The 26,192-nt window shown below is 41.2% G+C and overlaps 2 protein-coding genes and 2 long non-coding RNA genes across 5 annotated transcripts; all 4 read right to left on the bottom strand.

Moving 5' to 3' along the window:
- Positions 1–2,577: 2,577 nt before the first annotated feature.
- LOC109521148 (regulator of G-protein signaling 21-like) lies at positions 2,578–7,128 on the bottom strand. 2 transcript variants are annotated; one of them, XM_019878809.1, is made up of 5 exons: positions 6,894–7,128; positions 6,674–6,758; positions 6,444–6,610; positions 6,195–6,266; positions 2,578–4,572 (listed from the first exon to the last, which is right to left on the bottom strand). In XM_019878809.1, the coding sequence occupies exons 1-5, from the start codon at positions 6,924–6,926 to the stop codon at positions 4,396–4,398; spliced, it is 534 nt and encodes a 177-aa protein (XP_019734368.1). In that variant the 5' UTR covers positions 6,927–7,128; the 3' UTR covers positions 2,578–4,395. The 2 variants fall into 2 exon arrangements, with proteins under 2 accessions (XP_019734368.1, XP_019734369.1); XM_019878810.1 differs by lacking the exon at positions 6,195–6,266.
- Positions 7,129–8,680: 1,552 nt separating this feature from the next.
- Positions 8,681–14,884, bottom strand: LOC109521136 (uncharacterized). The gene is made up of 3 exons (XR_002169294.1): positions 12,512–14,884; positions 11,242–11,350; positions 8,681–8,765 (listed from the first exon to the last, which is right to left on the bottom strand). It is a non-coding gene; the product is annotated as an uncharacterized LOC109521136 (long non-coding RNA).
- A 1,103-nt stretch (positions 14,885–15,987) lies between these two features.
- LOC109521364 (regulator of G-protein signaling 21-like) lies at positions 15,988–23,561 on the bottom strand. The gene is made up of 5 exons (XM_019879199.1): positions 23,313–23,561; positions 22,818–22,910; positions 22,607–22,668; positions 20,298–20,464; positions 15,988–16,393 (listed from the first exon to the last, which is right to left on the bottom strand). The coding sequence occupies exons 1-5, from the start codon at positions 23,432–23,434 to the stop codon at positions 16,139–16,141; spliced, it is 699 nt and encodes a 232-aa protein (XP_019734758.1). The 5' UTR covers positions 23,435–23,561; the 3' UTR covers positions 15,988–16,138.
- On the bottom strand, positions 19,246–20,291 carry LOC109521365 (uncharacterized). The gene is made up of 2 exons (XR_002169339.1): positions 20,107–20,291; positions 19,246–20,030 (listed from the first exon to the last, which is right to left on the bottom strand). It is a non-coding gene; the product is annotated as an uncharacterized LOC109521365 (long non-coding RNA).
- Positions 23,562–26,192: the final 2,631 nt, after the last annotated feature.

Raw genomic sequence — 26,192 nt, 5'->3', positions numbered from 1 at the left:
CCTTTTTTTTTTCAATGTATGAAATTTGCTTTAAAAATAAAAGTGAGGATGAGAAGGCTTGGAAACTGTCATTTGTTTTCATTGTACTCTGATAATGCCCACTTGAATCGGGGCCAGGTAACGAACCCGATCCACCGGGTGGAGATAAACTTACAAGGCTGGAATAGAAAAGTATCATCCTGAACTTTGTGTTTAGGATTGTTTGGCCTTGGTGGAGGTCAGGTCAAGTGCTTCCCTCAACGATGATGTTGTTTTCAGCCAAGTAGCTTTCACAAATGTACAACAATGTTTACAAAATAAATGCAGTTCCAAACCCCAGAAGGTTAGATCCTGTTTATTTAAAATCTCAAGTAAAAGTAATTTCTGTATATAGGAGAGAAATATTTTTTATTCAGTTGGATTCCATACATGTCTGTAACTCAAGGCCAGGAAAAGAAGATTGGAAACGGTTGTTTGCAGAAGAGGCAGCGCACCACTGTCCTCACATTCAAACCGTGTTTACCTTACAGACTACAAGAAAACAAGTTATTGTTATCTCTGTAAACAAAGAAAGCTGATTTAAGACATTCTTGGCGGAGGCGGCGGTGGTGGTGGTGGTGGGGTAGCAAAATTTACTCTAATCATTTAATTAAAATATAGTTTTACTTCAAGTGACAATCTTGGGCAATTTGTCGTTCATGCTCATGCTGTGATTTAAATAACTGACCGGTTACTCAGTACATGTAGTTTCTCCACTGAGAATGTATTTACTTCTTATTCATGGACTACAGTGATCCTTCGCTATTTCGCGGTTCGTTTATCGCGGCTTCAGTGCATCGCCGGATTTTTTCAAACATATTCATAATATTTTTTTTAATCCGTCAAAAGTCCATAAAACGTCCACGAGAAGCAGCGAAAGTCAGCAAAACAACAGCGAGTCACACAGAGCAACATGTACTACATGTATATGTTTACTGTATTTTGTTATTCATAAACTAACCTAACTTATACATGTTTAAATCTGTTAGTATACAGCATTAAGTCATGTTAATTACCTCAAAATTTACTTCTACATGCATGTATACCATTAAATTTGGCCTTATAAATATTATGTACATGTACCTATATGGAGGGGGTGGGGATCGCTACTTCGTGGATTTTAATTTATCGCGGGTGATTTTGGTCCCCATTAACCGCGATAAACAAGGGATTACTGTACTTTTTACATTTACCAGACTCATATTTTTCTAAAGTAACATCATTCTTACTTGAGTAGAAATATTGGCAACTCTAACACCCATGTTTGGGCTCTCCACTTTGTCTATCTGAAGAAATAGGAGAATTTTCTTCCATTCAAGCTTTTCAGTTGATTACACAAACATTAATATTTAAATTTGGGGCAGCATAAAAATAGGCGGCCCGGTGGGCCAGTGGTTAGTGTGTCAACCTCACAGTGCTGAGGTACCGGATTCGATTCCAGCTCCAACCTCCCTGTGTGGGGTTTGCATGTTCTCCCCGTGCCTGTGTGGGTTTTCTCCGGGTACTCCGGTTTCCTTCCACATTCCAAAAACACGCATAGCAGGCTGATGAACACTCAAAATTGTCCCGAGGTATGAATGTGAGCGCGGATGGTTGTTCGTCTTTGTGTGCCCTGCGATTGGCTGGCAACCGGTTCAGGGTGTCCCCCGCCTACTGCCCGAAGACAACTGGGATAGGGTCCAGCACACCCCGCACCCCTTGTGAGTATAAAGCGGATCGGAAAACAGATGGATCGATGGCAGCACAAAAATGAAGGGCCCCATGAGAGGGTTTTTCTTGGGCCCCCGAATGACAAACCTCATAAAAAGGAGAAAAAAAAGCAATTGTTGGAAAATGTGTTTTTTTTCTTCTTTAACGGTACAATCTTGCCTTTGTGCGTACATTTCAGAAAATAAGCAAAATCTGCTTTGTGTCACGAAAGAGAAAAGTGATGTGGGCAAATGCTACAATAAAGTATCAAAACAAAATAATTATACTATATTTGATGCCTTGCATCCTAACCGAAAGCAAGAAAGCTCATCTTCTGAACAAATACCAAGTCATCCATCGGTGGTTTGTGCTGTGGTCAGTGTTTGTTAGATTGTTGACAGAAACAGACGTCAGTACGGGATGGAATGCACGCATTGATCAGTTGTTCTGATACAAACTTATGTAAGACTATTTTAAAAATTGCACTTCCTACATTTAAAATGTCGCTGTCACTCGGCCGTATCATTTTTCTTGTGACACTTACTTCCTCCTCATCACTAAGCTTTGGTTTTACGCTGTCTGTACACTATTCTCATCAGTGTGGATGATGATTTTTTTGTTAAAAAAAAGTGGTGAACTGCTATACAGAGTTTAATTCTAACAGAGAATTCATTACTAGAGGAAGTAGATCATCTGATAAATGTCTGAAAAGTGTTAGGAAGCGTCTATCACACTGTCAGCAAATTCTGGAGAATTGCAAAGTAGTAACACAACAAAAGGTGTAACAACTACGAAGAAAAAAACATGCAAGGTGGCATCTTTCAGTCTCAGACCAAAGACAAAAGAGATTGGAATCTTTCAGACATGATATATTCTTTGAGTTTATACTTCTTTATTGCATTTGTTCACAAAAATATTGTCGCACTTCTTCATCGCAAGGGTCTGAGCCGTACAATCGTTGAAATGCAGTATAGTTTTCATTTGCATTAGCAATGGGAACTATGAAATAAAAACAGGACCTGCACATGATCAAAAAGAAGAAACCAAACAGAACTGTCTGTAAAAGTAAATTTCCCTTTGGTGATGATTTAAGCTAAACACACTGTTGATAAGGAAGTGGGTCATATTCCTCCTTGTTATGTAACGTAAAGAACTCGGTTGCCATGCAGGTGTTCATTTGCAGACCTCAGTCCTCTGCGGGAACTGGAATACACACCTGGGTCTTATTCATGCGGCCAACAAATCTAATACGGTCCAAATCACATCCTTTACGAAGATTGTGGCTTCTCAGCTTTCAATGACAATCAGGGCTTAAATGAATCTTTATTATTGTGGTTGGGGTTAATAATGGTATTGAGCTTGCAATGTATCAAAAATATTTTGGTGACCTCGTTCATTAGGGTAAAACATTAGATGACCCAAGTTCAACCCTACTTTTACCTCATTCACTTGCAGCCATTTTCAGTAATCCGAACCAATAGAATGCCATCCAGTTTAGAGCATTTTGACAGATTTTTCAAGACCCACCCAATACTGTGCTCTATGATTATTTATACACCGAATCTACCCAACGACTGGCTATTTACTTTCAATGGAAAAACAATTACTTTGCGAACTCATCAGAAAGGCACTTCAGCCGTGAGTGGCTGTTCCCCGGAAACACCTGGTCATCCTCGTCAGATTTTCAAAATAATTATTGTGCCCCCCCAACCCCCATTTTTTACAAATATACTTTTGCCAAAATATCACAATACGTTGTATGTGAATTCTATGCATATATGTTCCCTGTTCGAATGTATGTTTCAGAAGCCGTTGTTGAGTGCTGCCGTACGACAAGGTATCGACTCTTTAATCAGTTGGCAAACAGAACCGATTTTAAATCTAAAATCTCGCACTACTACCCTCTACTGGCGTGTCTGCCTCACTGCTGCACTAGAAGCGCTTGAAATTTAGAGGGAAAGCATCAACCCACCACCCACAATGATTGAGGTTAAAAAAAAAAAATCGTTCTTGGCGCTTCATGTTTTAATTGAATTCTGATGAGTTCGCAATTTAATTGTTTTTCCATTGAAAGTAAAGAGTCAGTCATTGGGTAGATTCGGCGTATAAATAATCATAGAGCACAATACTGTGTGGGTCTTGAAAAATCTGCCAGAATGCTCTAAACTGGATGGCACTCTCGTGGTTCGGATTCCTGGAAATGGCTGGCAGGGAATGAGGTAAAGCAGGGTTGATCTGGGGTCATCTAATGGTTTACCCGAATGAAATATCATTCTTTTCATTTCATGAGTTCCACTTTTAATTCGTAACACATCAAAAGTTTGTACCAAGTTTCAAAAGTCAAAATGTGTTGGAGCATATTTTATTTTTGTATTGAATTGAATAATGTCGATAATACTTCAGGGGAGTCCTTATGATAGTGGAGTGGGCAGAGTAAAGAAATCTTAGCTCACAATCTCTTCAAATACTTAAAAAAAATTATATTACCTTCATAAATAAAAGAGATAGTATAATACAAGCTGAAAATTGCCTCGGGCTGCGAGCGTCTACTGAATCACACAGGTTGAGAACACGTGGAACTGCGTTGCAGGGCAGAATCCAGACATCCAGTGAAATCACACGTAGTCGTACTACAGAACAAGGTGAGAGCGATTTTGCATGTCTGCGGGTCTGCCGGCTTTAAAAGAGTCACCTTAAGTCGGTTTTCCTCAGAAGTCCTTGATAGATGTCAGACTTGAGGAAGCGTGGGTAGCAATCTCTGGCCATCAGAGAGTAGATGAGCCTCTGAGCCGTGTCGAACGAAGTCAACGTCGGCTGAGAGATGTTATTTGTAATTTTTTCCCGGGTAACACAATCGATGTTGATCTGAAATGAAACCATATTGGACAAAGGCATCTTAAAGCAATGGCTCTTTCAACTTGCACTGTATGTTTCTGGTAAAGGGGAAGACATCTTGCATGATCGTGCAGTAATACTTAACAGGCATAAACATTCAGAAAAAGAACGACAAGGTTATGCTGGATCTGTAGGGGCAACGGTGGCTTGTCCAGGAAGTGCTAGCACGGTGGAGGCCACCCCTTCTATAGTCTTGCGGACGTCAAGCGACTGATCATTTATTTATGACATACTGCACCCAAAATCTCCATTCGCTATTCCTATTGATATTAGCGACCGAATGACTCAATCAACTGGAATCGGTTACTCATTCTACACCGACCCAAAAACATGTCATAATCCAACAAATGAAACATCCACCTGGGCCAAAATGGTAAATGGAGTACATACTCAAGACTATGTAGTGCTTTACCTTCATTGTATGCCTAAAAAGCCATATTAACTTCCAGTATATCATTCAAATATAGCAAAGTGCAGCCTTGACCGGCGCATTGACGTAGCATATGGAAAGGTTTTCCTTTTTAGTTTAAAATAACTTACTTTACTCTCCTGGATACCACGCCTTACCCTGGCCAAGGGCGGACTGGACGTTTTTTCTCATTGGTCCCGTTTCAAAACCATCTACGTTGTGTTCTACAAGCCTCATCTAAGCTTTGTGCTAAGATAGCTTGGTGTAAATTTGCAAATTTGCAAACTCCCTTTTTGCTAGGATGGCGTTAGCTGGCCAACAGCTATGCGACTCCTTGAAGCATCTGCTCGAATGTAGCACGTCTATGGCTTTCACGCATGCTGTGCACTCTCCACGTAGATACGTCAGACATAGGGAGACGGGGAAATGCCATTCGCACATTCCTCTCTGACGACAACAGACTATGACCGTTTTGACTCAAATAGGGAAATTGTGATTTGGTGTTTGTTTTGCCCCTGTCAGTCATGGGCCCGTAGAATCATCATCACATTTGTCTTCCTTATGGCTTTTGACACAGGACCTTCATACTTGATACGAAGCAACATGGACAACTCCAGGATTTTTTTTCCCCCCTGAGGCTAAAGTGGTGCTAGACCGGTACAAAGGGCGGCTGAGAAAATAATTTATAAATAATCGAATTAGAAAGAAGATGGATGGATGTTCTTATTTGTTAATGCACTGCATGTTTGAGAAAATCACAATCAATCAATCTTCCTTTTTTGGCCCTGGCCACAAGCAGTGAATGTCACTGCTTTCCTGTTTGTGACAATGTCGGGCAAATTAAAACATAATAATTCCATTTTATTTACTCGACGGCACGGTGATCGACTGATTAGAAAATCTGCCTCACAGTGCAGAGGTGCAGGGTTGGATTCCGGCCTCCCTGTGTGGAGTTTGCATGTTCTCCCCGTGCCTGTGTGGGTTTTTTCCGGGTACTCCGGTTTGTGAGTCTGAACGTGAATGGTTGTTCGTCTACGTGCGCCCGCCCTGCAATTGGCTGGCAACCAGTTCAGGGTGTATTGCCAGAAGACAGGCGGGATAGGCTCCAGCACGCCTGCGACCATTATGAGGATAAGTGGATTAAAAAAATGAATAGATGGATGGACACTTTATTTATAGTTACCATGCACTGTAATCCATATTTTCCATTCGTCCTTTTTTGACAGTGCTTGTTCGCATTAGGGTGAGTTTGAGCCTATCCCAGCTGACAATATTCACAAGCCAGTGCAATATAAATATAAAATTGACTTCAATTGACTTAACAAACATTTTAGAGTCCTCAATATTTTTTTTTTGTTGTGGGGGGGGGGGGGGAGGAAGCCGCAGACTTACTAACTAAATCATGCTCATTGTCATCATCATCATCATGTACCTGTTTGGGTGCTTCTGTTTGAACAAACTCAGAGTAGATCCTGTTGGCAGAAGAGATCATCTCTGGGACATTCTTAATTTTTTTATACTCCTCACATGCAAGCCAAAACAGGAGGTTCTCCTCGCTGTGCTCCGACTGCAAGGACTCCCGGAAAGCTAACTGACCGTCTGCAAAGCAAAAACCTGGATGAGAGGGAGAACGTCTTCATCAGAAGCGAGAGAGGCACTCACTTTTACAAGTGAGGACATTGTCCACCGACTCGCTCCAAGCGTCGACGTCCTCCAACGGGTCCTTGAGAAAGCAGCATAATCTCCCCTTGAAAAGAGCGTGGAGATTCGTCACAAGCACGGTTAGATGACATTTATTCACTGGAAAAGTGGAAAAGAACCTGCAAACACTCGGCTTGAGCCTTCTTTTCAAAATGAATATGCAGTGCAAAATAACACTTACGGAAAGCGAAATCCGTCTTGTCATTTTCCACATGGCTGCTGTAAATGGCTGGAAATGTTCAATGCCCCCCAAAAAATGAAAAGTACAGAAACTCACTTGATGGCCATCTCTTCATCCAAAAAAGCAAGGGGATAGAAAAGACAAAACTCTGCCACACTGATGATGTGATTGTGATTGTTTGGAAATGAGGCAGACAGGTGACTGAACAAATCCAAATTGGTCTGACCAACAGGAATGGAAGGCTTACTTTACTCTCCTGGATACCACGCCTTACCCTGGCCAAGGGCGGACTGGACGTTTTTTCTCATTGGTCCCGTTTCAAAACCATCTACGTTGTGTTCTACAAGCCTCATCTAAGCTTTGTGCTAAGATAGCTTGGTGTAAATTTGCAAATTTGCAAACTCCCTTTTTGCTAGGATGGCGTTAGCTGGCCAACAGCTATGCGACTCCTTGAAGCATCTGCTCGAATGTAGCACGTCTATGGCTTTCACGCATGCTGTGCACTCTCCACGTAGATACGTCAGACATAGGGAGACGGGGAAATGCCATTCGCACATTCCTCTCTGACGACAACAGACTATGACCGTTTTGACTCAAATAGGGAAATTGTGATTTGGTGTTTGTTTTGCCCCTGTCAGTCATGGGCCCGTAGAATCATCATCACATTTGTCTTCCTTATGGCTTTTGACACAGGACCTTCATACTTTATACGAAGCAACATGGATAACTCCAGGATGTTTTTCCCCCCCTGAGGCTAAAGTGGTGCTAGACCGGTACAAAGGGCGGCTGAGAAAATAATTTATAAATAATCGAATTAGAAAGAAGATGGATGGATGTTCTTATTTGTTAATGCACTGCATGTTTGAGAAAATCACAATCAATCAATCTTCCTTTTTTGGCCCTGGCCACAAGCAGTGAATGTCACTGCTTTCCTGTTTGTGACAATGTCGGGCAAATTAAAACATAATAATTCCATTTTAGTTACTCGACGGCACGGTGATCGACTGATTAGAAAATCTGCCTCACAGTGCAGAGGTGCAGGGTTGGATTCCGGCCTCCCTGTGTGGAGTTTGCATGTTCTCCCCGTGCCTGTGTGGGTTTTTTCCGGGTACTCCGGTTTGTGAGTCTGAACGTGAATGGTTGTTCGTCTACGTGCGCCCGCCCTGCAATTGGCTGGCAACCAGTTCAGGGTGTATTGCCAGAAGACAGGCGGGATAGGCTCCAGCACGCCTGCGACCATTATGAGGATAAGTGGATTAAAAAAATGAATAGATGGATGGACACTTTATTTATAGTTACCATGCACTGTAATCCATATTTTCCATTCGTCCTTTTTTGACAGTGCTTGTTCGCATTAGGGTGAGTTTGAGCCTATCCCAGCTGACAATATTCACAAGCCAGTGCAATATAAATATAAAATTGACTTCAATTGACTTAACAAACATTTTAGAGTCCTCTTGCGTTCATTTTTTTTTTTTTTGTTGTGGGGGGGGGGGGGGAGGAAGCCGCAGACTTACTAACTAAATCATGCTCATTGTCATCATCATCATCATGTACCTGTTTGGGTGCTTCTGTTTGAACAAACTCAGAGTAGATCCTGTTGGCAGAAGAGATCATCTCTGGGACATTCTTAATTTTTTTATACTCCTCACATGCAAGCCAAAACAGGAGGTTCTCCTCGCTGTGCTCCGACTGCAAGGACTCCCGGAAAGCTAACTGACCGTCTGCAAAGCAAAAACCTGGATGAGAGGGAGAACGTCTTCATCAGAAGCGAGAGAGGCACTCACTTTTACAAGTGAGGACATTGTCCACCGACTCGCTCCAAGCGTCGACGTCCTCCAACGGGTCCTTGAGAAAGCAGCATAATCTCCCCTTGAAAAGAGCGTGGAGATTCGTCACAAGCACGGTTAGATGACATTTATTCACTGGAAAAGTGGAAAAGAACCTGCAAACACTCGGCTTGAGCCTTCTTTTCAAAATGAATATGCAGTGCAAAATAACACTTACGGAAAGCGAAATCCGTCTTGTCATTTTCCACATGGCTGCTGTAAATGGCTGGAAATGTTCAATGCCCCCCAAAAAATGAAAAGTACAGAAACTCACTTGATGGCCATCTCTTCATCCAAAAAAGCAAGGGGATAGAAAAGACAAAACTCTGCCACACTGATGATGTGATTGTGATTGTTTGGAAATGAGGCAGACAGGTGACTGAACAAATCCAAATTGGTCTGACCAACAGGAATGGAAGGTATGAAAATGTGTATGCAAAGCGTTTTTTGTTTTTTTTTTTGCGAGGAGGGGTTATCCCTCCTTGTCTGCCGCTCCTCCGATCCAGACAAAGGTTTGACAGTGATTTTGCATCGCATCACCTCTTGACCCGTGCGTGCTTGTGCTCAATGGACTCTCCCGAAAGCTCCGGATGGCAGGAGCTTGACCAAGGAAGTTTATTCAAAATTGCCAAATAATCAAACATGTCCGATATTTAATCTGATACTGTTTTACTTTTGCTGTTCGGAGTACACACAGAGGAATTTGGCATCATCTTCCCATGAGAATTTACATACTCGTTTCATATCCTTTGATTTAGAACGGATCAAAGAGATCAGATGCTGTATATCTGACGCGTCTTTGCACGGCAACTGAGCGTGACTTCATTTCTCGTGACATCGTCATGACGTCGCTCACTCTTCTGCTGCTCTTGTCTGGCGTCACAGTCAATCTCTCAAACCAGCCTTTTTGAACCCGCGCTCTCCTTCCTGACCACTGACCAAGAATGTAAATCAGAACAGGTGGTGTCAAAATCCCACGGCTGTGCCCTTATTTGCATGGCCGTACGATCCCCAGCTTGAGGAATTTGATTTTCAAAAAAGGCACAGCCTGCAAACAAGGTGGCCATATATTGTGTCTAGTTTCGAATGTAATAAAAGTATGCAGAGCTTCAAGGAAAAAACACAACCATTCATTAAATGCTTGATTAAAAACTAGTATTTTTTGCTCTCATACATATACAAAGAATCGTTACCCTCGCCGTAAAATCAGGGACTGCATCACAGGATGCAATTCCCTAATTCCACGCAGGAGGGCAGTCTAGTTCTCTGCAGTATTTCTGCCAGTTTTCTCTCTTACTGCTTGCTGTGTCAAATGTTTTTTTTTTTGGTTCTTTTTTGTTTTGTTTGTTTGTTTTTTTTTCCCCCTTTCACGTTTGGTCCACCTTGTATTCTAACTCCATTAAGGGTCAGCGTTGACTGCTAGGATTTTGAACCCTTTTACAGCAAGTCAATTGGCATGCATCTGATGACTTATTTCAAGAAAGCAATTAGTACACAGCCAACTTGGAGTCAGGTCATCTTTCTGCAGAAACTATGTGAAGCCATGCTGGGCGGTCGAGGCCTGACGAGTAAAACCTTAGAGAGAATTGCCATATACTGTGCAGTCCAACGAGCACCACTTAAGCACATACTGCAGGTGAAGCATAACGTGCTTGTAGTTAATATTTATACACACGAACCTCTGCGCACCTCTCTATAGGTCCAACGTTATTGAGTTTTTCTGACAGAAGTGTTGTCTGGCCTAGAGCTTATAGTTGCTGCAATATCCTGACATATGTTCAATGATGGCATTAAGTCCCTGAGCTGTGGCCATCATGACTAAAAGTTTTGTTTCTGGCAGGATGAGTTCATTTGTAATTTTGTGTGCCTTCTGAAGACATCAACTTTGTTTGGAAGACATGTTATTGTAAATGTTAAGGCCTTCACAAGGTACGAGCCATGGGCCCGACGATAAGCCAGACGTTGTGTAGTGTCGATAAACGTCATGGACTGCAGACACTGAAATATATCTTTCCAGTACAGATGTATTTGTTTGGGTTAAGTTGCACACCCCGATGTCCCAGGCTGTGAGTCAGCACTACCTCTCAAAAATGTGGATCACGTAGCAGCTGACAGCTCCGAGATGGTGAGCAATTGGTTCCTAAAATGTGAATTTGCCAAAGGGCTGGCACACAAAAGAGAGGAGACTGAATTGAAGTGATATTTCATCTAAGATTGAGCGTGACAATGACTATCTTAAAAGGTATCAAGTATTTGGACAAACGTTCTGTCTGGTGCAGCCATTAAGGGGGCAATCAGATGAGCAAGTAGAAGACTCAACTGCGCTGTTCCGAAGAATAAACATATCAACCTGTCCAATTTGTGAGCATTAATGGTGTGAATCTGAGGACTTTCTTTTGCGCATATGGGAGAGACAACGGGAGGAAACGAGAGATAATTAGTACCAAGACAACACCCAGGAAGAAAAAAACAAAACCTTTTACAGTATGCTTTTGCAGGTGGTGGCCATGGCTCATTACCTTCTTTCCATTGCTTCTGCTGGATTTCCTTCTCGTTTTCCACACATGGTAGCAAGAAGCAGTATCTGCTCATGTAGCGAATGCTGTTTTGTTGTTGTTGTCGGGGTTCCTAAAAGGTTGCAAGCAGTTGCAGAAAGTTGAAACCATTTTTTTTCTTGTTGTAAAAGAAATTCAGAACATGAAAAGAATTTTATTACGTTTTATTTGTTGTTGCAACTATTAAAGTTCTCGGTGAATGTCTTTGCGACTCTATCGTGCGCTTGAGCCCATATCTCACTCACCGTTTGCAAGTATTTGCGAAGGTAGCGGATGTCGCATTTTCATCATGGTTCGTTCAAAGTCACAAATGTTCACCAAACATTCTCCAGATATCCGCCTGTACTTTTCTTGTTGCAAGGAAATTTTGAGGATGTTCCAAAATTTCCTTGCGACAAAACAAAAAAACAAAAATATTAAAACTGTTTGTGAACATCTAGAGAATGTTTGGCAAACATTTGCGACCTTGAATGAACGCGCATTCGCTACCTGAGCCAACCCTCGCAAACATTCACATTTTAATGGGATACAGGCTTCAAAGCGCATTCTTGTCAGGGCTTGTTCAAGGTCGCAAACGTTCACCAAACGTTCTCAAGACATTCACCAACAGTTTGAATTTTTTTTTAGTTTTTTTTTTTAGTCGGATACGACATCGTGTCACGATCATGTCTTGTTAGCTTTGTTTTCTCATCCCCAGCTGGAGAGTGGGCGTTCCCTCACAAGTCGCATCTGTTTCTAATTTGGCCTCGTTACTTGTCTGCTTTTAAAGCCAGGTCACGCCGACAACTAACTGTCGGATTATTAGCCTTGCTCACGACTCTGTTTCCAAGTGTTTAGTTTTCTAGATTTTCTTGATATTTTGCCTCATAGATTCTCTCCATGTTTTTTTCAATGTTTTATATGTTTTAGTATCATTGCATGTAAGTAGTTATTGTGTTATATTTCAATTTGTATTCTCGCATATTGGATCTCCTTATCCTTTGAGTTTGACAAGCGATTTATGTTTTTCTCATTCCTTGCCATTTGCAAGTGTTTTTGGTTTGTTTTCCCTTTCTCCTGGTTCTTTGTTACCGGTGTCCTTCATTGTTCTATGTAAATAAATATTTGTTGTCAAATCTATTGTCTGGGGCTATGTTTATGGAATCCAATTCTGCCTGAAGCATTCCGGATACTTGACACAGAGTGAGTGAGTGAATGTATTGTATCGGTATTCAAACTTGATCACATTCTTCACCTGATGATGTTTTGTTTTCCCTCTGCACAACTTGTGGATGATTTCGTAGGGTTGTAGTGCACACTGAGTCACCAATCTTGTAAAAAAAAAAAAAACGAGAAAGGAAGAGAAATCTGCCAGGAAAGTCTCAGCAGGCAACTAATCTTTAGCGCTGATGAATTTGGCACAGCAGCAGATCCCCCACCTTTTGTTTCCGTATCATTTATTATTTTCCCCCCATGTTCTCAGACTATCAGCAGAAAAGCCCCAAAACAAAACAAAGCACTAAGCGCAGTATAGGAATGCCCGTAACATTGCAATTGATGCATAATTAATAGGAATTGTGAAGTATCCCATTCAGGTCTTTTCTAGCAACTGAAGTTGCGATGGGCACTGGAGGATCCTTGATACCGCAGCTTCTCTGCTTAATGAGCTGCAGTGTGTGTGTGTGTGTGTGTGTGTAAGTGTGTATGTGTGTGAATATGTTCTGAGTACAGACATGTTGTACTGACTTGTATATTCTCCCTGTAAGCATCTTCATGAGGCAGGAGGGAGAATCTCATTGGCTTACTGACAGTTTGGAATGAATCCGTTATTTGTTTCTGAGGAAAAAAAGCATAGCTTGCGCACGCCTATACACTGACATCAATTATTCCCGGCTCGTGGTGCCAGTTGATAAGGTCTATTAATTTTTCAGTGATGTGAAAAAAAGGGAGCTCCATTCCGTCACAACTTTGCCAGCTATAATATGCATGCATGATGCTTTCATACGTCTCGTTTAAATTTGGTCATTCAAGCAATTAAGATCACAGACACGCCTCATTAAAACTGTATTTAATTGAGAGTGTCTTACGTTCCGCTACGGCGAGGCAAAGCGTTGTAATAAATGTGTATGTGGAATGAGTCCAAAGAGAAACAAACAGCAGATCTTTATTGAATCAAAAAGCAAATTAGTATTGCAATATAGCCGGCATCCCTATTTTGCGACTGATAATGGCATTTATGTCAATTCAAACAAACATACAGTAAGCTACATGTAGTGTGCTAAGTCTCTCATTAAGAAGTTTCAATGCCCTCATGTCACCATCTACGCAGACTTTTCACTTCAAATTAGTTTGGAGGTGGTTGGACAACGGGAGGGAGAAAATAATGAATCATTTTTTGTTAGGATACGGTCAAATGAGCTTGTAACTCATGCGAAATGTATTAAAGTTGCATAAGGTGCTGTTGCCGGTGGCAGACAAATCACTAGCAATGCAGCATGTCTGAATTCAGCGGAACAGGAGAGGTGGAGAACAGCACGGATGGACACATTCCGTCACATTCAGGCATCGCGGGTGCAATGCAGCCATACACGGCACTCTCAAATGGCTTTTAAAAAATAAAGGAACGGACAACAAACGGCCCTGTTGTGCAGCAATCTTTATGGCGCAATCTTCGACAAGAGCAGCGACATAAATGGCAACGTATTGTCAATGCACTTTGCAATTGGCAACAAATGCGTACATAATAAGGATGAAAGGGCACAGCAAAAAGAGATTGTATATATAGTCGGAACTAATAGCGATAGAATACGGTGGAGGGAAAAATAGTCATATGACACAACCGTATGTCTGTGTTCCGCACAGTTTCACAATCTTTATTGTGTATATTGTCACCACTTTTTTTTTCCTTCAGCCACTACTTAAACTGAGAACGACAGTTATTGCGAACTCTATATTGTTGAAAAAAATACGTCCGAAAAGCGCAACATTCAAATGAAAGATTTATTTGCTCTGTTACAGTCCACTTGCAGTGGTGCCATGTGGTGCAGTGAGCAAACATAACCAGCAGAGGGGGCTAATCTGACAAGGCTGGATGAACTGGAGAGCCTTTAAGAACATGACGCTTGAAGAAGAAATTTTATTTCAGCCATCATATTCAAGGAGATTTTAAAATGCTAATTAAATTATATATTCATATATTACAATTGTGCTGTATATATACAATAAACAGTTTGAGCTATTCATAACTAAATAAATAATTCAATCCCTTTTGGTGAGGTTCATACAAATTTTGATAATTCCGTTTTATAGATATTTCACACGTTATGTTTGATTTTTTTAAAAAAGTCTTTGCATATTCAAGTCATTCATTATGAAAAACTCAGCTCAGGGTAGAGATTTTTCCGGTCGGGATTTCTTAGTTTTAGATTTTAAAAGTGAGTGTGATTCAATATTCTGAAATGTCAATGTTAATTCATTGCACACATTTTCAATGTGGTTCTCACATGCACTCGCTGGAACTGATTCACCTCCAATTCTTAATTTGAAGGTACCATATTTTCCGCACTATAAGGCGCTTCGGAGTATAAGGCACACCTTCAATGAATGGCCTATTTTAAAACTGTTTTCATATATAGGGCGCACCGCATTATAAGGTGCATAGAAGCTGCAGTAGTGGCTGTGGTTGTGTTATGCATCCACTGGATGGAGCTACACTAAAGGGAATACAATACAATACAATGCAATACAGCTTTATTTATATAGAGCTTTCACAACCGCTTCAGCTATAACAAAGCACTTTACAGAACATTTAAAATACTACAACAAGAAACCAGAATATTGATCCATATAGGAGGCACATCGGATTATAAGGCGCACTGTCGGCTTTTGAGAAAATGGAATGCTTTTAGGTGGGCCTTATAGTGTGGAAAATCCGGTATTTGAATATTCTCTTCGTTATGAAAGGTTTTTGTCACGTTTTGCGACGTGGAGGAGTAGGCCCCCAAAAGCAGGGAGGCAGGGAGGAGCAGGGTGGAGTGACCAAAATGTATTTAACAAAAATGCAAACAGGAATACACTGGAGAAACTAACTCAAAAACTCACTCAAATAAAGTGCAGCAAAATCAAAGTAGCAAAAAACCCAAGACAGAAAACAAAACATGACACGTGCACACAGCAACAATGACTCGACACTGAGTGGTCGTGCCGGGAGTCCATTTAAACAAATAAACTAATGACACAATGACCAACAGGTGTGCAGTTGCAGGCGTAGCGCTACAGTGCCACCTGTTGGCCACAAACTGAACCATGACAGTTTTAAGCTCTTCTCTATTGCGTGAAGTGTATCAAATCACGTGTCTGGTGAGCGTACATATTGCGCATCTCAATAACAAGTGCAGTGGAAGGAACTTGGCCTTTTTGCTACAAAAATGCTTCATTACACTGTTTGGTGTCTTTGGCCCTAAAATTCCTCAAGTGTTTGGTTCACGTCAAGGTTCTGCACATCAGTCGGCTTCCAAAAATCAACCTGTTATGCCTTGATTTATGAGATGAACTATTATCAAGCGATGTTTTTGGTGAGGATTTCGAGCTTGCAATATTTGCTCAACAGATGAGGGCTAGAGCTATACATTCACACCTAATTAAAATGGCATATTCCTGCAAATATCCCCTATTTGTGTGGCTCAATGGCTTATCGCCAGGCTCCAATATTGGTCAAATAATCCACTGTGATTGTAGAGGGAAATGATTCATTTCGCAGACACGTTGGATGATTACAATCTCAAACACAAATTACGCAATTAAAATTCTACAGCTCGTCACTGGTTATCGCCGATGTCATAATCGCTTTTACGAGTGAGCGGCTATGTCTGAAATGTTATTGCTACCAGGGCGAAGGCTCGGCGGTTCCACCGCCTCGCTCGTTGAAAATACAGGAGCGTGACCTTCTGCGGAACATTGTGACTCCTGGCCCTCTCCTCCTGGTCAGACGTAAATAAAGGTCGGAGTGCAAGAATCGGGGATAGGAGTCTTTTTTCATCAGGCTGTAGACTTTCACCTGGGCCGCTTCGAAACAGCTCCTTGTGGGGTGTGATAAATTGGTCTGGATGGCTATCTTGGTGCTGTAGTCAATATTGACCTGAGTAACATAAAAACGGACAAGTGTAACTGGAAATGGCATATTACATTTGAATATTGCATTATGTCAAACATATTTTTCAAGTGTTACAGTTGGCGTGTTAAATGTTGGAGGCTCAACTCACAAACGGTGATTATAAATTTCCTATACTGTCAGCTAAATCACCCGTCTAATGGGTTTGGTTATGTGACGTTTGCAAGAAGAGAGGAATCAACAGATAGAAAATGCTACCAGGTTGGCCCGCTTCGGACGCAGATATAATGTACAGCGGCGGCCATGTTGGCAGGGGCAACTGTCCCATCAAATGTAATAGGTACACATGGACATTAGCTTAACATTGCCATAGGCATAAAAACTCAGTCGTATCTATAGATTCATAGCTATGCCTGCTTACAGGTGCAAGTTCTTGACTTGTCGTATAGTATGTGTACTTGCTATTTTTCGGTAGCATATAGGTGACAGAAAAAAGAAGCACAAGTACATCGTGGAACGGGCATGCATTATCCCAACCATCCCCAAGCACCAGCGAGGCAATTTGGATACACTTGAAAACTTTTCAAACACTTTTTTTTAAGATATTCATGACAACAATTTTACACTGAAAAAGTTCACCTTGAGCGCTTTGCAGAAAAAAAAGGGAATATTATTCTGAAACTCGTGTTGAGAAATTGCCCATTCCGAAAAGACTCTTTGGTTTCGTTTTTATTGAATTGAGTGATTACCCCCTGCCAAAATGAATGACGGTTGAAATACAAAAGCAAAGTTCAATGTAGAATGCTCAATAGCATGAGCGTAAATATTTCTCTGTCGGCGTTTTCACCACTTTGAAGCACAGTCAGTCGGCACTTTTGTCTCATCTCGACTAAATTGCTCTTAAAATAAAAATGCGGAGAAAAACCCCCAAAACAGAACTGAGGAGAGATACAATAAATCGGGATTTATAATAAACAGTTTTCTTGTCACCTCACCAATAATCGTGTCTGTTATGTATCTGAAAAAGCCTCCTCGCGCAGCCATAGTAAGTAACGCATGTGCATTCATCTCCTACAAAGCATTGATGCAGGCGCATGCAGAAGCTACAAAATATTTAGACTGACAATCATCCTCCTCAGAAAGTGTGTGGGTGCTGCTCTCTTCACATTTGCAGAGAAGAGTCACAGCCACAAACCAACTGCCTGCTCTCATCGGTCAGACGCGGTCAAATTGTCATCCGCGCTGCGAAAGGAAAAAAAAAAAAAATCTTCTAAACCGCAGTTCTCTCTCACTGGCTACTTTTTGCAGGTTGTTGTACTTTGTTGAGATGCCTGCCCAAACTGCTTCTGCTGCGTTCAGAGAGGTCGACTTCTTGACCCGATAATGATTGGGAATTCATCCCCCTCATACTTTTATCACCATGTCATGAATATTCTGAGCCTCCAACAGCACTCGGTGACAGGCCAAAAGATAAACATTCTTTTCCAGCAGCAAAGTAATCTGAAATACCTCTTTAGGCGCATCCGACTCAATAAAAACTGTATAAATATGTTTGGCCTTGGACAGCAGTTTTTTCTCGGAGTCATAGGTCTTGAATTCTTCACACGCCAGCCAGAACTCTATGTTTTCCTCGCTGAACTCCGTGCGGAGGAACTGAGAGAAAGTTGCCACCCCATCTGATATGGAGACATGAATACGGACACACAGCTCGTTACTCGAGAAACTTGAAAAGTAAGACGATATCTGAGATCTGTCTGCATGGGCTGGGTCATTGAGGAAAAGGATGTGTGAATGAGGAATTGACTTTCCATCACTTCTTTATTTAAAGGGCTAGTAATTTGTGCTTTAATGCAGCGGTCCGCAATCTTTTTTGCCCCACGGACCGGTTTAATGTCAGACAATATTTTCCTTAAAGGTGTGACGGATAAATAGAATTAAATAATATGATATGACATGCATGAAAACTGTGGTATTTTCGTAACATCATAATAAACACGAGTCATGACACGAGGAACGTCCTATCTTACCACCCGGCGCTCTCTGGTCGCTATGGTAACGTTTAAACGTGCCTTCAAAATAAGATACATCGCCAATACAAACTGCATGAAAAATTAGACTCACCATCGCCGCATATTATGCGGAGTGGGCTTGGTGCGTGGGAATCTCCCGTTGACATAAATCCGTATTTTAAGTAGGACCCCGGATATTGTCTATTAAATATAGCCTTTTTTTCTTGAACGTCGTAGGCTTCTCTTCTGTCTCCTGGTTGGGCCTTTTCCCCCCACCCAAAACGTTTGTTTTTTTAACTCATTTTGCTAGCTTTTGGGTTTCATTTTAGCGGTAACCTATCATGTGACCGAGAAGCGCGCCTTGACCTGCGTCAAGAGTGACATACTGTAGACGGATGTAACAGAGAATCCGGTATTTTTTCAAAATAAAACATCTTTCAGATTCCGAAATAAATAAAACGGAAGTAATAGAAGTTACTTTCTCTTTCTGTGCGTCCTGTACCAGTCCGTGGCCCGGAAGCTGGGGACCACTGCTTTAATATACACAAACAATTATATAACCCAGCAGAGGTTCTCAGAAAATTAGGTCCAGCAAAATGTTATGAATATGAATATTTTTTTTCCTTTACAATGACTCGCCAGATGTCTCCGCAAACATACTGCGGAGATAAAATAATCACCCATATTATTGAGATCTGAGCTGTACGGCGGCGGCCATGTTGGCAGGGGCAACTGTCCCATCAAATGTAATAGGTACACATGGACATTAGCTTAACATTGCCATAGGCATAAAAACTCAGTCGTATCTATAGATTCATAGCTATGCCTGCTTACAGGTGCAAGTTCTTGACTTGTCGTATAGTATGTGTACTTGCTATTTTTCGGTAGCATATAGGTGACAGAAAAAAGAAGCACAAGTACATCGTGGAACGGGCATGCATTATCCCAACCATCCCCAAGCACCAGCGAGGCAATTTGGATACACTTGAAAACTTTTCAAACACTTTTTTTTAAGATATTCATGACAACAATTTTACACTGAAAAAGTTCACCTTGAGCGCTTTGCAGAAAAAAAAGGGAATATTATTCTGAAACTCGTGTTGAGAAATTGCCCATTCCGAAAAGACTCTTTGGTTTCGTTTTTATTGAATTGAGTGATTACCCCCTGCCAAAATGAATGACGGTTGAAATACAAAAGCAAAGTTCAATGTAGAATGCTCAATAGCATGAGCGTAAATATTTCTCTGTCGGCGTTTTCACCACTTTGAAGCACAGTCAGTCGGCACTTTTGTCTCATCTCGACTAAATTGCTCTTAAAATAAAAATGCGGAGAAAAACCCCCAAAACAGAACTGAGGAGAGATACAATAAATCGGGATTTATAATAAACAGTTTTCTTGTCACCTCACCAATAATCGTGTCTGTTATGTATCTGAAAAAGCCTCCTCGCGCAGCCATAGTAAGTAACGCATGTGCATTCATCTCCTACAAAGCATTGATGCAGGCGCATGCAGAAGCTACAAAATATTTAGACTGACAATCATCCTCCTCAGAAAGTGTGTGGGTGCTGCTCTCTTCACATTTGCAGAGAAGAGTCACAGCCACAAACCAACTGCCTGCTCTCATCGGTCAGACGCGGTCAAATTGTCATCCGCGCTGCGAAAGGAAAAAAAAAAAAAATCTTCTAAACCGCAGTTCTCTCTCACTGGCTACTTTTTGCAGGTTGTTGTACTTTGTTGAGATGCCTGCCCAAACTGCTTCTGCTGCGTTCAGAGAGGTCGACTTCTTGACCCGATAATGATTGGGAATTCATCCCCCTCATACTTTTATCACCATGTCATGAATATTCTGAGCCTCCAACAGCACTCGGTGACAGGCCAAAAGATAAACATTCTTTTCCATCAGCAAATTAGCATGAAATACCTCTTTAGGCGCATCCGACTCAATAAAAACTGTATAAATATGTTTGGCCTTGGACAGCAGTTTTTTCTCGGAGTCATAGGTCTTGAATTCTTCACACGCCAGCCAGAACTCTATGTTTTCCTCGCTGAACTCCGTGCGGAGGAACTGAGAGAAAGTTGCCACCCCATCTGATATGGAGACATGAATACGGACACACAGCTCGTTACTCGAGAAACTTGAAAAGTAAGACGATATCTGAGATCTGTCTGCATGGGCTGGGTCATTGAGGAAAAGGATGTGTGAATGAGGAATTGACTTTCCATCACTTCTTTATTTAAAGGGCTAGTAATTTGTGCTTTAATGCAGCGGTCCGCAATCTTTTTTGCCCCACGGACCGGTTTAATGTCAGACAATATTTTCCTTAAAGGTGTGACGGATAAATAGAATTAAATAATATGATATGACATGCATGAAAACTGTGGTATTTTCGTAACATCATAATAAACACGAGTCATGACACGAGGAACGTCCTATCTTACCACCCGGCGCTCTCTGGTCGCTATGGTAACGTTTAAACGTGCCTTCAAAATAAGATACATCGCCAATACAAACTGCATGAAAAATTAGACTCACCATCGCCGCATATTATGCGGAGTGGGCTTGGTGCGTGGGAATCTCCCGTTGACATAAATCCGTATTTTAAGTAGGACCCCGGATATTGTCTATTAAATATAGCCTTTTTTTCTTGAACGTCGTAGGCTTCTCTTCTGTCTCCTGGTTGGGCCTTTTCCCCCCACCCAAAACGTTTGTTTTTTTAACTCATTTTGCTAGCTTTTGGGTTTCATTTTAGCGGTAACCTATCATGTGACCGAGAAGCGCGCCTTGACCTGCGTCAAGAGTGACATACTGTAGACGGATGTAACAGAGAATCCGGTATTTTTTCAAAATAAAACATCTTTCAGATTCCGAAATAAATAAAACGGAAGTAATAGAAGTTATTTTCTCTTTCTGTGCGTCCTGTACCAGTCCGTGGCCCGGAAGCTGGGGACCACTGCTTTAATATACACAAACAATTATATAACCCAGCAGAGGTTCTCAGAAAATTAGGTCCAGCAAAATGTTATGAATATGAATATTTTTTTTCCTTTACAATGACTCGCCAGATGTCTCCGCAAACATACTGCGGAGATAAAATAATCACCCATATTATTGAGATCTGAGCTGTCGCTTGTGTGTAAATGCGCTTTGAGGGGTGAAAAATAGTCGTCTCGACCACTTCCTTTTAGTGACATGCCAACAACGGCTGTGTAATTAAGAGCATTTTAAATCATTGAAAATCATCCGTTTAAAACATCTAATATTACCAATAAACCAGCAGAATTCCAATGCAACACAATACTGTTTAATGCCGCCCATAATGTGACAATACAACTTCAGAAAAAAAATGACGATACGCGTGTTACCTTCTGTGTCCACGAAGTAACCTCAAAAGATTTACTACTCTAAAATACTCCACACTTCGAATGGAACGACTTTAGTAAGTTGAACCGGACGCTGAATTGGTTCACCTCTTCACATTAAAAAAAAAAAAAAAAACCTAAACTCTTTTTGTTCATTCTACGACAACAGAGTAAGTTACATGTCAAGCATGGTGTCCAGTTTTTTGGGTAACGTGCGTGCAATAAAATAGATCAACGTCTTGGTTCACACTAGCTGCATTCACGTGTATTCTTGCACATGAGTCAGCAGGATTTAAAAAGGCGCACAGTTCAGCTGCAGACATTTCATATTTAGCGAGGCGAACAGTTAATAAAGGCGTGGTGTCCCTCAAATGTATCAACGGGTCACCTGAGAGCCACTGTTCACCATTCAGAAGTAATTTTCTATGTATGATTGGTTAATGTTTTTTTTTTCTCAAATGGATATCTTGGTATGAAAGTAGTGAAGCTGTTCAAGTGTAAAAATAATGAATTTAAAAGTCTTTTTTTTTCTTCTCGAGTGTGAAGTGCTTGCTGTTCAATATGAATCAATGGAGTACCACAATATTCAACAATCCCTTGCGAACAGAAGGCGAAGTGAACTCTCTTTATTTATTCATAGCACACTGCAGGAAGGTTTGATTTAAAGCATCTATTATTTTGACCAGCTTTTGAACAAGTTCATTTTTGGACTCTCATGTCACACTCTTGGACCCTATTTTCTGAGAACCACGTTGTGCAAAGGGGGAATTTTGTTATGAGGAAGTTGCAAACATTAAAGCATGCATCGCAACTAATAATGTTCTTATTGTTGAATAAGTCAAACTTTGCATCGGGGGGCGCAACTCTGACCTGCATTCTTCATCAATTCTTCAAATGAGTTGCTCCATTGCAGAGCCGTCTCTGCTGAGATGCTGAGAAAAGATGAGGAAGCAGTCGATGAAGTGACTCGGCAGCAAAGTTTTAGCGTCATGTGTCTTTTTGCAGGTGACAACTGAGGTCAAATATGATCAATGCTTCTCTAAATATTAGCGTTACGCGAAGTCATTGGAATTAGCCTCACTTGCTGGATGTTGTCTTGGTCTGGTGACTGACATTGTCATGGGAGCCGGACCTGGTGAGACTTGGTCGGCTCGTCCTCTCCTTGTCTTGCTGTCTGCATGCAAAAAAAAAAAAAAAAAAAGTATGCATTTCCCCAAAGACCAAAATCAGAAAGACTCCTCGCTTACATGTTTCCACGCGTTTTACATGACTGCGCAATAAATTACATTTTCGTGTGGATCAACAAAGCTTTCAGAAACGAGTCATACGTGCACATCGCTTAACTTGCAAAAAGGGATTCATGCCGCAGCTTTATGAGACACACACACCCACTCAACACGGCGATATTGACAGCCGTCAAGACTTTCGATCACATTCAAGCATTTGAACAGGTCGGTTATTATGATAATATGCACAAAATAAAGTGTCTCTGTTTGAAGAGATGATTGCTGAACCATAAAGAGATTCTGACAATAGCCACTGCATTTCTAGAATAGTTTTAGAGTCGTACACGAACCTGCTGCTATCGGCCTTCATGGTTGGTTCTTGCCCGTGTTGTGGATCAAGCCTTTTGAAATATGCTTCCTCCTTCTGGGCCATGAAGTTAAATTGAGGAAATAAGAAAAGAAGCGTTTCCATGCTGTCCCGTCTGCATCTGTTGTGTGAGGCGGCGGGTCATAAATAGCTCGGCAAAAAACGTTGAACCCCGTCACCATCGTTCTGTAAACCACGTTTGCATTTCATTTCCCATATACACCTGTGGTGAGACTTCCTGTCACCCCTGACTGCTGACAGCTCTCATCACGTTAGAGAAACCCCCCTCGGGTTCAACATCCTGTTAACACAACGGCAAATTGTATTTTCAAGTCATTTATGCCTGTGCAGTGTTTTGTTTAAAGTGTTTCATTAGCCCCCAAATTCTACTTTTGGACTCTAATGACCAAAATGAGACACTGTGAAGGCGATAGAAATAATATATCTATACCGTATGAAATATACCTGACAATATTTTGCCCCATTCATGTTGCTAACTAAGTGACCATCGTAATCTTGGCAAATTTACAATTTGATCATCTATGGTGCGTAAATTATTAATGCTGTATTTCCATTTTTGGTTAATGGATGAGTGGCTTTATTTCGTATGAAAAGAGTCAGCCGGCCCCCTTTTCTTAAAATTTTCTTTTAGCTTTTAAAGGGAGAACACTCTTACGATATTGTGTTACTGTATTACTGACTCATTCCTTCTTTTTATCTCCACATACCTGCAGGGGGAAATGAGGTGTGAATGTCGTCTTGGCAATAGATTGATTTCAAATTCACTAAGTTGCAGGGTAGAGCCAACCGAGTTTCCATTTATCACGTTGCGTTCTCGAGAGGAATGTTGGGAATATAAAGCCCCAGAGCACAAACATTTGTAGAGACACGGCAAAGTGAAAGTCAGCGACACCTGTGTAACTTCATGCCCAATCAAAATTTCTCTCAAAGTCACATTAAAGCCAACACATTGATTATAAGAGACACATTGTGTGCTGCTAATGTATGCAGCTACAGCCCAATGATCCAATAAAGTGAAAGTGCGGTATTCTTTCCCTTCAGGTAAACAATGGACAGCTGAATCACTAAAACCAAATTGAAGAGCAGTCATTTAGTTTAGCTGTATGTATTTGCCTGCTGTCAACATACCAGATGAGAGAAGCAACAAAATCAATACGCAGAGCACTGCCCCGAAGGTGCTCCCGCCAGCTGGGTGCAAAAGATTAGGGATGCTCTATTTTATCATTCTGAAATAATATTCCCATTTGCACTTTTAATTCCGTAACTATTTCACCAACACTGTTCTTTTTGGAGTTGTTCACCCATAAAATGAAACCGGGCAAAGGACAAACAAAGGCAAGTCTGTGCTTATGCCTTAAACACACATTTGTCTCAAAGCAATTTATTGTAATGGAAACGTGATCGTCTCGAATGTCACAGGCTAAACAGGGAGCGTTTCAACAATCAAACCGCCTGATGTGAAGTTCATGTACAGGACATCAAATGAGCATGATCGTAATATAAGAGTTTTTTTTTTTTTTTTTTAAGAGCGACGATGAAACAGAAAGGGGAAGTGACGGAAGTGAAACTGCTGCACTCGCATGGTTGAAGCAGGAAGGTGGAGTGTTGTTACTTCCTGTCTGTTGTGTCCAGTCTGCCTCTTATGAACTGTGGCACTTCTGGTTTTGTCACAGAACAGGACGCAGAAGACTGAACAACAAGAAAAACACATACACTACCAAAAACACGAAAAGACACAACCTGATACTGCAGGAAAATACAGTTATTCATTTTCACTCTGTGAATAAACAAGTAGCGAGCTAGCCAGTTAGCTAGCCGGTTAGCTAGCTAGCTGGCTAGCTAGTTACTTCTAGATTGATAGATACATAGTATTACTAATATCAAAACAAGAAAAACATTTGAAAAAAAATTACTTTGTGTGCATAAACTACTAATTCGTGTGCACAAATAAGTAATTTGTGCACACTAATTACTATATTGTGCACACTAAATTATATTTTGTGTGCATGAACTCTTACTTCGTACGCACGAAACAGTTACAGCATGTACACAAAATAGTTACAGCAAGCACATCAAGTAGCGCTGATCCCTTACTGGATAAGAGGGTAAACAAATCGAGCCCACCTTAACAGACTCGCTTCTTGCCGACCTAATCAGTGCCTTGAAAAACCCACACGTTATTGCATCTGACGTTTTTATTTTATACCAACATGATGTAGTGATATTATGACAAAAAGTTTTCATTTCGTACACATCCACCAGTAACCATGATCCCTCTCAGAGCGTTGCAGTTGCTGAACAATAAAATCGATCCCGGCGTCCAAGTCGTACCTCCGCCGGTAAAGCAAGCTGGCTCTCAACAGACTATTGAAATGTCTCTTGGTGATAATGATTCTTTGCAATGGCAAGCTTTTCATGATGTCCTTGTAACTCATCCCGAGCCTAAAATAAAAGTTGATCACGCTGCCCCTGTCCATTATGTAGCTTTCCTTCGACTTTTCAACTTTGAAAGAAGGTGCGTTCGATTTTCTTGTTCAAGTGACCTGCAAGGAGCCACGGCTACAACGTGCGCACGCTCCAACTACTTTACGCGCACAAACAACTACTTCGTGTGCACTTTCTATTTTGTGCACACCATGTAGTTGTCCATGTGCACAGTAGTAGTTAATGCCTACAAAGTAGTTCCTCATGCCTACATAATAGTTACAGCATGTGAACAAAATTGTTTTTGTTCACATGTCAATTCTGGGGCTCAATAGAAATTGCATCTGTACAAGTCTTTTTTTTGAATTACAGTACAAGTTTCTTTGGGATTGCAGACACAGACAATGTGATGAGGACA

Source organism: Hippocampus comes, unplaced genomic scaffold (assembly GCF_001891065.2).
Source record: "Hippocampus comes isolate QL1 unplaced genomic scaffold, H_comes_QL1_v1.1 scaffold85, whole genome shotgun sequence".
Taxonomy (NCBI): domain Eukaryota; kingdom Metazoa; phylum Chordata; class Actinopteri; order Syngnathiformes; family Syngnathidae; genus Hippocampus; species Hippocampus comes.
This window is presented reverse-complemented; position numbering and strand designations above follow the sequence as displayed.

What these genes read in the sequence shown, in the direction of transcription:
- LOC109521148 (XM_019878809.1), bottom strand. Translation starts at nt 6,926, where the DNA reads ATGTGGAAAATGACAAGACGGATTTCGCTTTCC. An exon ending in CAAGACGGATTTCGCTTTCC is followed by an intron (nt 6,759 to 6,893) that starts GTAAGTGTTATT and finishes GCTCTTTTCAAG; the next exon opens with GGGAGATTATGCTGCTTTCT. An exon ending in AAACAGAAGCACCCAAACAG is followed by an intron (nt 6,267 to 6,443) that starts GTACATGATGAT and finishes CAGCTGGGATAG; the next exon opens with GCTCAAACTCACCCTAATGC.
- LOC109521364 (XM_019879199.1), bottom strand. Translation starts at nt 23,434, where the DNA reads ATGGAAACGCTTCTTTTCTTATTTCCTCAATTTAACTTCATGGCCCAG. An exon ending in ATGAAGGCCGATAGCAGCAG is followed by an intron (nt 22,911 to 23,312) that starts GTTCGTGTACGA and finishes TTTTGCATGCAG; the next exon opens with ACAGCAAGACAAGGAGAGGA. An exon ending in AGTCGGATGCGCCTAAAGAG is followed by an intron (nt 16,394 to 20,297) that starts GTATTTCATGCT and finishes TATGTTACTCAG; the next exon opens with GTCAATATTGACTACAGCAC.